Raw genomic sequence first — 8286 nt, forward strand, 5'->3', positions numbered from 1 at the left:
TGCCTTAGGATTTGGTTTAATCACACATCAGTCTCCCTTTTTTCCTTCCTCCTCAGCTCCCATTCGATTTCACATGGAAGATGCTGAAGGACAAATTCAACGAGTGTGGTAAGTGTTGGGAACGGCTTTCTTTTTTTTTTTTTTTTGAGACGGAGTCTCACTGTGTCTCCCAGGCTGGAGTGCAGTGGCGCGATCTCGGCTCACTGCAAGCTCCGCCCCCCGGGTTCACGCCATTCTCCCACCTCAGCCTCCCAAGTAGCTGGGACTACAGGCGCCCGCTACCGCGCCCGGCTAGTTTTTTGTATTTTTAGTAGAGACGGGGTTTCACCATGTTAGCCAGGATAGTCTCGATCTCCTGACCTTGTGATCCACCCGCCTCGGCCTCCCAAAGTGCTGGGATCACAGGCTTGAGCCACCGCGCCCGGCCGGGAACGGCTTTCTAGGTGCCTCCCTCATGCTTACTGGTGATGCAGCCAAGTCAGCAGCAAAGCCTCCCTCCCAGCCCCTCCGTCGGCTCAGGACCCATGGCCTTGCCATTGTTCTGCCCACGCCAGTGCTCAGGCAGGTTGTTGAGTGTCCTGTGATGTGTCGCACGTTTTTCACCTGTGTTCTCATTTCATCCTAATTTCCTTTTTTCTTCCTTTTTGAGGCTTTTGAAACAAGGTAGCAGTGTCCCCATTTCACAGATGAGTCAGTCTTCTCAGGTCACCTGGCTTCTAGGTGGCAACGCTAAATAAAAATATCCCAGACGAGGTCGCTTTCCCCTTAGCACAGCTGGTTCAGGGCCTCGGAGAGAACACCTAGCCCAGCAGGTGCCATGGGGAGGCGCTGCAGGCTCTGGGCACACAGCAGCTCCTGTGAGGATGAGGCTAAGGTCTCCTGGTTTCCTGGCACATCCTGCTGCTCTTCTGGAGGGCTCCCTCTGTGGCTGAAAGCAAGTTGTCTTCCTTCCCTGCCCTCCAGGGTGAGCCTCCGCCCCTCGTGCACCACCTCTGTTCTTTTTAGCTAGAGGGGCCTGAGCTAGAGGACCGGGCGGCTGCTTCCGCACTGCCCTCCCACTTCCTGTTTCAGCAGTGGCTCTGATTTCACCACCATTGCTGCTTCTCCATGGTTCTTGGGGCAAGCCGTTGAGTCACGACGTGCCTCTTTGCCCCGTTCTTTACCTCTTTCCCCACTCCTGAGTTTCTACGTTGTAGCTAGGCCAGTGGGATCACAGCATCCCCAACCCCCACTTTTGCAATGCCTGGAGGCGCCCTGTACCTTCAAGAGGAAGTCCAGACTCACAAGCCTCTTGAAGATTTGGTCCCATCCTCCTCCATCTCCCTCCTGTCCCAGAACCTGAGCGGCAAGTGCTGCACGTGTCCCACAGTGCTCTTGTGTGAGCCATTACTGGCAAGTCTTTCTGGTGAATTTCTGTGTAAGAACTTCCCCCTGAGGACCCCTCCACCCAACCTGCCCTGGGCCCTCTCAGGCAGAGTTCCTGCCTCTGGCATTGTGGCCCTAGCACCTTTGGCACTCCTGGAGTAGAGCCTTTGTCCTCTAGGGCTCTGACCTGTTTCCGCAGAGTTGACACATATCTGGATGCTTAACAGGTGCTCAGATGAATAAGTGAAACCTGCTGGCTTTCATTTGGACAGTACAGACGTGTCCATTGGATTGCGGATGGCTTTGTAACCAGGGGCGGTGGCGTATCAGAAATGAACACTTTGTAAAATATATAGCCAACTTTCTGCCTAGAAAGCTGGCTTTACTCGGTGCCCTCTTCTTTGAACTTTGTGAAGCGTCAAGGCGTGCATTGAATCCTCTAGGAAGGCTTTTCATAGGGCAGGGGCAGGCTCTGTTAGCAGAAGAATGGCAGTGTGGCCAAGGGCCTAGTCACTGGTTCCCACCGTTGTATTCTGAGCCTTTGTGCTCCAGATATCAGGTCGTCTCTGGTTCTTGGGGGCAAGCCGTTGAGGCGGATTTTTTACTCTGTCCACCAAAATCTAACAATCGGGACTGAATGGAGCCCAGACAGGCTGAGCTCTGGGTTTGCCTGACAAGTGTGGTCTCTTCCCTCCCTGTCCCAGGCCACGTGCTGTATGCCGACATCAAGATGGAGAATGGGAAGTCCAAGGGGTGTGGTGTGGTTAAGTTCGAGTCGCCAGAGGTGGCCGAGAGAGCCTGCCGGATGATGAACGGCATGAAGCTGAGTGGCCGAGAGATTGACGTTCGAATTGATAGAAACGCTTAAGCAGTTGCCTTTTTTAAACATCGATACGAGACCTCTGAATTTGTATTTTTTCTTGTTAACCATTTTAATTTGTTGGCTGGATGTATAAAGATGTTTAAAAAATTCAGTTGCTTTTTGGGGTAATTTGAATTACTTTTTTAATGACTGGGGTTCCATTTGACTGTTTGCATTGAGATTGCAATGTGCGCAATTTTTTTTGTAGTTGTGGCATCTTGTTGACATCGAATATGACTTTGATAATAAATACCGGTTCCTGAAAACAGCCTGCTTGTGTGTGCTGTGTGGGCAACCACCCGAGGTGTGGGGAGCTGGGGTCACTCGAGCTTCCAGTCCAAGGAACAGGGATCTCATCCCCTCTCCTGCTTGTCTGAGGCCCCAGGGGTGAGTGCCTGCCCACAGACTGGGGGAGACTCTTCCCTGGAAACTGCCTTCCTGTGGGCTGTAATTCGTGGGCTGATAATGGAGCATTTGGTTGTTTAGAGCCTCCCGAGGCCAGGCGCAGTGGTTCGTGCCTGTAATCTGGGAGGAGGGCACCTGTAGTCCCAGCTACTCAGGAGGCTGAGGCAGGAGAATTGCTTGAACCCAGGAGGCAGAGGTTGCAGTGAGCGAGATCTCGCCACTGCACTCCAGCCTGGGCAAGAGTGAGACTCTGTCTCAAAAATGAAGAAAAGCCTCCCGAAAGCCATCCTGTCTCCCTGTTATGAGGTTAACACACTGGGGCACAGACCCTGCCTCAGTCGGGCTTGTTCTCTGGCATTTTTTCCCCCTGCTGAAACAGACCAAACTGTGTGCCACCTTCCACCCATGTTCAGTCCTACCAGAGGGTCAAGCCAAATCTGATATCTGGGCTCTGTCAGAATTGGGTATAGGCCCCACCCTTTACCCCCGTGAAGCGCCCTCAGGATCCGCTCAGGCCAAGCAGGTGTGCGTCCCCGGCAAGGAGGCCTGCCTGCTGCTCGTCTGTTGCCTGTGGAGGGACACGTCCTGCCTGGCTGCCCTGGCTGGCAGCACATGGGGTTCTGATCACCAGGAGCCCCCCTTGCTCACCAGCTTCTTGCCACCCTTTTCTCCCTTGCTTTTATCCCTGAGGTGTGAGACTGTGGCAGGGTGACCCCAGACACACCCCCTTTTCTGTTTGGTCAGGGGGTTCCCGTGCCTTTGCTCCACTCTGCCAATCAGGAGGGAAGGAAAAGACAAGAAGCAGGGACTGCTTTAAACGGACTTTATGTGGCCAGGCACAAGCCCGGGCAGCTCTGTGACTCCCGCGCCGGGTTCCAGGGCTCCTGGGTGAGCGGGCGCTGGGCTGGCCGGCTGTCCTTGCCCCATGCCTACCGGCCTTACCGTCCCAGGGGAAGTGGCTGGTTTTCCAGGGGGTCTGCCGAGGAAGCGTGACTTCCATGGACCCCTCTCCCCAGATGCCCAATAGTGAGCAGCTCCCCAGGGGAATCGCCAGGGTCCCTCCAGCCCACCCAGAGCGTCCACGTACCGCAGAAGTCGACATCATCATACACCTCCGTCTCCCTGGCAGAGCACAGCTGGGTCAGCAAGGGGCACTGTGGCTCATTCCCCGTACCCCACCCTTCCCCCCACAGTCAGGGCTGGTACTTACAGGGGCAGGAGCGCTATTCTCGGCACGTAGCCATCTGTGAAGAGAGTGGGCATGGTGGGTTCTGAGGCCCAGGGTGGTGGGGGTGCCTCCTGGGGCTGCGGGGCCAGGTGCACTCACATTTGCCCTTGGGGTCCCGGCACAGCATCTCCTCATTGCTGGTGAACTCGATCACCTCCAGGATCTCCCCGCGCCGGATCCCGAGGTGCTTGCCGCCCCCACGGCGCGTCTTGGCATTGGGGTCAATCATCATCTTCGTGTGAACCACGATCTCCCCTTCAAACTGGGGCGCGAGATGTTATGGCCTCTGCTCATGCTGCTGCCCTCGGGCCCCTGTCTTCTTTCTGAGCCTGGGATCTGTGGGGCCCTGGTCTCCACCCTGCCAGGACTCCTGCTTAACTCGGAGGCCTCACCTTGAACTTCTTCCGGAACTCCCTCTCGGCCTTCTCTGCTTTCCTCAGCTGCTTCTGCAACTTTGGGTCCATGGGTGGCAACTGCTGTGGCTGGGGATCCTTCTCCTTCCTGATACCCCCCACCAAGGAATTGTGTGCTCGTGAGCAAGGTGTGCTCCTCTGGGGGTTCTTGGAGCTTGCCCCCCCGTCCGCCCGCCCCCTCTGCCCATGGTACCTGAGTGCTGAGTCTTGTGGTGGCCTCCTGGTGACTTGCTGAACTGAGGGTGCTTCATCTGGGGACAGTCAGGACTCCGAGTCAAGGCAGGGCCCGCCAGCTCAGCCTTTACCCTGGTAGCTGTTTTTTGTTTTTGTGTTTTTGCTTGAGATGAAGTCTCGCTCTGTCACCCAGGCTGGAGTGCAATGGCACGCTCTCGGCCCACTGCAACCTCTGCCTCCTGGGTTCAAGCGATTCTCCTACCCCAGCCTCCTGAGTAGCGGGGATTACAGGTGCCCATCACCACAGCTGGCTGATTTTATTTTTAATACAGACAGGTTTCACTATGTTGGCCAGGCTGGTCTTGAACTCCTGACCTCAAGCAATCTGCAGGTCTTGGCCTCCTAAAAGTGCTGGGATTATAGGCGTGAGCCACTGCACCTGGCCGGTGGCTGGATCTTGAGTGAGGCCTCCCTGTGTCAGTTCCAAGGACTCCCCAGATCCCACCAGGTCCCCCCCCAAACCTCTCCGTGCCCACCTTCCGCAAGCTTTTGTCAGGGGTCACGGGTTTTTCTGGATTGCCTTCCATTCCCTTAACTCCTACGTGCTCAGCATGGTGGGAACTGCTGGGCCATGCTCCTCATGTCAGTCCTCTCAGCAACCTTGTTCATGCCATAGACGCCACTGTCATGCCCAACTTGTCCGTGAGGAAATAAAGGCTCAGAGAGGTCAAGCAAACTGCCCAAGGTCACCCAGCTTGTAAATGGCAGAGGCAGGATTTATGCGTAGGCTTCGGCCATTTCACTTCTGCCTCCTAGGTCAAATTGGGTCTAGGGTTCTTTTTTATTTTTTGAGACAGAGTTTTGCTCTTGTTGCCCAGGCTAGAGTGTGCAATGGCGTGATCTCAGCTCACTGCAACCTCCACCTCCTGGGTTCCAGCGATTCTCCTGTCTCAGCATCCTGAGTAGCTGGGATTACAAGCACCCACTGCCACGCCCAGCTGATTTTTGTATTTTTAGTAGAGATGAGGTTTCGTCATGTGGGCCAGGCTGGTCTCTAACTCCTGACCTCAGGTGATGCCCCTGCCTCGGCCTCCCAAAGTGCTGGGATTACGGCCTGAGCCACTGCGCCCAGTGGGTTCTAGGGTCCTACTGTAATGAGATTTGGGTGAAAAACTAAGGAGAAGGGAGGATGAGGAGAGGCTGGCCCATGAGTACAAAGTTACACTTAGGAGAAAGAAATCGGGTGTTCCATTGCACAGTAGGGCAATGATAGTTGACAGTAAAATATTGTGGCTGGGTGCGGTGGCTCACGCCTGTAATCCCAGCACTTTGGGATGCCAAGGCGGGCAGATCACTTGAGGTCAGGAGTTCAACAGCAGCCTGGCCAACATGGTGAAACCCCGTCTCTACAAAAAATACAAAAATTAGATGGGCATGGTGGTGGGCACCTATAATCCCAGCTACTCAGGAGGCTGAGGCAGGAGAATCGCTGGAACCCAGGAGGCGGAGGTTGCAATGAGCCAAGATGGTGCCGCTGCACTCCAGCCTGGGCGACAGACCAGGACCCTGTCTCAAAATAATAAATAAAAATAATTTTTAAAAGATGCTGCTGGGGTGAGCGTCCTGGACTAGTGACTCATGGACTGAGGGGTCTCCCATGGTGCCAGCCTCCCTGTGCCACTTCCTGGCAAATGACCAGGCTCCCAAGTCAGAGCCCTGCTGGCCAAGGGATTGGCTTCAGGCGGGAGCCCCAGGGACCCCGGTGAGTGAAAGATCTAGAACCCAGAGTCCCAGTGTGTCCTTTCCAAATGGCTCAAAGCATCCCTCCGGACATTGCAGGCCTGTAGTCCCTCCAGGCAGCCCAAGGAGCGGCACCTGGATTGTGCCCGCCAGATACCAGGCGTGGCCATCCACAGTCTCACCCGGAACACACAGCCCCTCCAGCTGCTCCTGCCTCTCAGAGGCTTCCCTGGCCATGAGCAGTCACTCCACCAGGAGCGAACCTGATCTTGGCACTCCAGGCTTCTGCAAACCCGCCACATCAGAGCACCTCTTGGCACCACCATGCAGGCAGCCCCGGTTCATCCACAGCTGACCCTGAGCAGGCCTCTGCCCACGTTCCCCGCATGGCCTGCTCAGATCCTGGGAAAGGCCAGGCTCTCCCCACCTGCAGAGGAGCCGCCACCTCTGCAGTGGAGCTGCCACTGCTCCAAGTAAGGCAGACAGTGGGAGAGGAGAGTCCAGAGTCCTGGCCCCAAGAGATCTAAGTTGCCTTTGAGAAGCTGCACCCACAGGGAGAAGCCCACGCCACTCCTGAGAAGCGGGAGATCGAGGGAAGTGGGACCTTTTTTTCTTTTTCTTGAGACAGGGTCTCGTTCTGTTGTTGCCCAGGCTGGAGTGCAGAGGTGCAATCTCGGCTCACTGCATCTTAGAAAACGGATGATGCGAGGCCGGGCAGGGTGGCTCACGCCTGTAATCCCAGCATTTCAGGAGGCCAGGGTGGGAGGATCACCTGAGGTTGGGAGTTCCAGACAAGCCTAACCAACATGGAGAAACCCTGTCTCTACTAAAAATACAAAGTTAGCCAGGCGTGGTGGTGCATGCCTGTAGTCCCAGCTACTCGGGAGGCTGAGGCAGGAGAATCGCTTGAATCCAGGAGGCGGAGATTGCAGTGAACCGAGATTGCACCACTGCACTGCAGCCTGGGCAAGAAGAACCAAACTCCGCCTCAAAAAGAAAAACAAAAAAACCCAAAATGGGTGATGCGGCCAGGCACGGTGGCTCATGCCTATAATCCCTCCATCTCCTGGATTCAAGCGATCCTCCCACCTCAGCCTCTCCAGTAGCTGGGACTACAGGCATGCAACACCACACCCAGCTAATTTTTGTATTTTTAGTAGAGATGGGGTTTCACCATGTTGGCCAGGCTGGTCTCGAACTCGCAACTTCAACTGATCCACCCGCCTCCGCCTCCCAAAGTGCTGGGATTATAGGCGTGAGCCACTGCGCCCGGCCCCTTTTTTCTTTTTTCATATCAGAATCTCGAATGACTGGCAAGGAAAAGGGAGAAGGTTGTCTGGTGACAGGAACAATGGGCCAAGGGTGGGGATTGTATGAAATTTGGGGAGAGGGAGACGCTCCTAGCCTCAGAAGAGGTGGAGCATTCCAGCAGGGCTGCTGGGAGTGGCCGGAGGCAGGCTGTCACTAGCCCAGGCTCTCAGCAGCCCTCCTCCTGACCATCTGCATCCCCAAGGGTGGCCCCCAGACCCAAGCCACAGAGCCTCCCCTGGAACGGAAGCAGAAGGGGCCCCATCAGGAAGCTGTGTGCTCACAGGAAGGTGTTGCAAACAGCTCCGGGAGAAAGCCCAGGACAAGCAGAGGGAGCCTCTCTGCCCCAGGCCCTCTGAGGCTGCAGGGAGAGCAGGAGCATCTTAGAGGCTCAGGCTCAGGCTCCTGCTGAAAGCCCTGCCACAGATCCAGCTCGTGGACCGGCTGTGCAAGCCAGGGCAAGCCCCTTCCCAGAGCCTCAACCTTGCGTATCTATTTTTCTTTTTTTTTTTTTTTTATTGAGACGGAGTCTCGCTCTGTCACCCAGGCTGGAGTGCAGTGGCCGGATCTCAGCTCACTGCAAGCTCCGCCTCCCGGGTTTATGCCATTCTCCTGCCTCAGCCTCCCGAGTAGCTGGGACTACAGGCGCCCGCCACCTCGCACAGCTAGTTTTTTTTTTTTGTATTTTTTAGTAGAGACGGGGTTTCACCGTGTCAGCCAGGATGGTCTCGATCTCCTGACCTCGTGATCCGCCCGTCTCGGCCTCCCAAAGTGCTGGGATTACAGGCTTG

At 55.7% G+C, this 8286-nt stretch overlaps 2 protein-coding genes across 6 annotated transcripts in view; one reads left to right on the forward strand and one right to left on the reverse strand.

Moving 5' to 3' along the window:
* The window catches only part of HNRNPM (heterogeneous nuclear ribonucleoprotein M), a 44087-nt gene extending 41594 nt beyond the window's left edge, over positions 1 to 2493 (forward strand). For all 5 annotated transcript variants that reach the window (XM_025366611.1, XM_025366612.1, XM_025366614.1 and 2 more), the window contains 2 exons: positions 57 to 108; positions 2070 to 2493. In XM_025366611.1, coding sequence (XP_025222396.1) covers positions 57 to 108; positions 2070 to 2233 — 216 coding nt within the window. In that variant the 3' untranslated portion in view covers positions 2234 to 2493. The remainder of the gene's footprint in view (positions 1 to 56; positions 109 to 2069) is intronic.
* Positions 2494 to 3441: 948 nt separating this feature from the next.
* PRAM1 (PML-RARA regulated adaptor molecule 1) overlaps positions 3442 to 8286 on the reverse strand; it is a 16459-nt gene continuing 11614 nt past the window's right edge. The window contains exons 8-13 of the mRNA XM_025367834.1: positions 4467 to 4524; positions 4253 to 4361; positions 3960 to 4122; positions 3843 to 3876; positions 3720 to 3754; positions 3442 to 3608 (exon numbers count right to left, since the gene is read on the reverse strand). Coding sequence (XP_025223619.1) covers positions 3571 to 3608; positions 3720 to 3754; positions 3843 to 3876; positions 3960 to 4122; positions 4253 to 4361; positions 4467 to 4524 — 437 coding nt within the window. The 3' untranslated portion in view covers positions 3442 to 3570. The remainder of the gene's footprint in view (positions 3609 to 3719; positions 3755 to 3842; positions 3877 to 3959; positions 4123 to 4252; positions 4362 to 4466; positions 4525 to 8286) is intronic.

This window comes from Theropithecus gelada, chromosome 19 (genome assembly GCF_003255815.1).
Source record: "Theropithecus gelada isolate Dixy chromosome 19, Tgel_1.0, whole genome shotgun sequence".
In the NCBI taxonomy this organism is placed as follows: domain Eukaryota; kingdom Metazoa; phylum Chordata; class Mammalia; order Primates; family Cercopithecidae; genus Theropithecus; species Theropithecus gelada.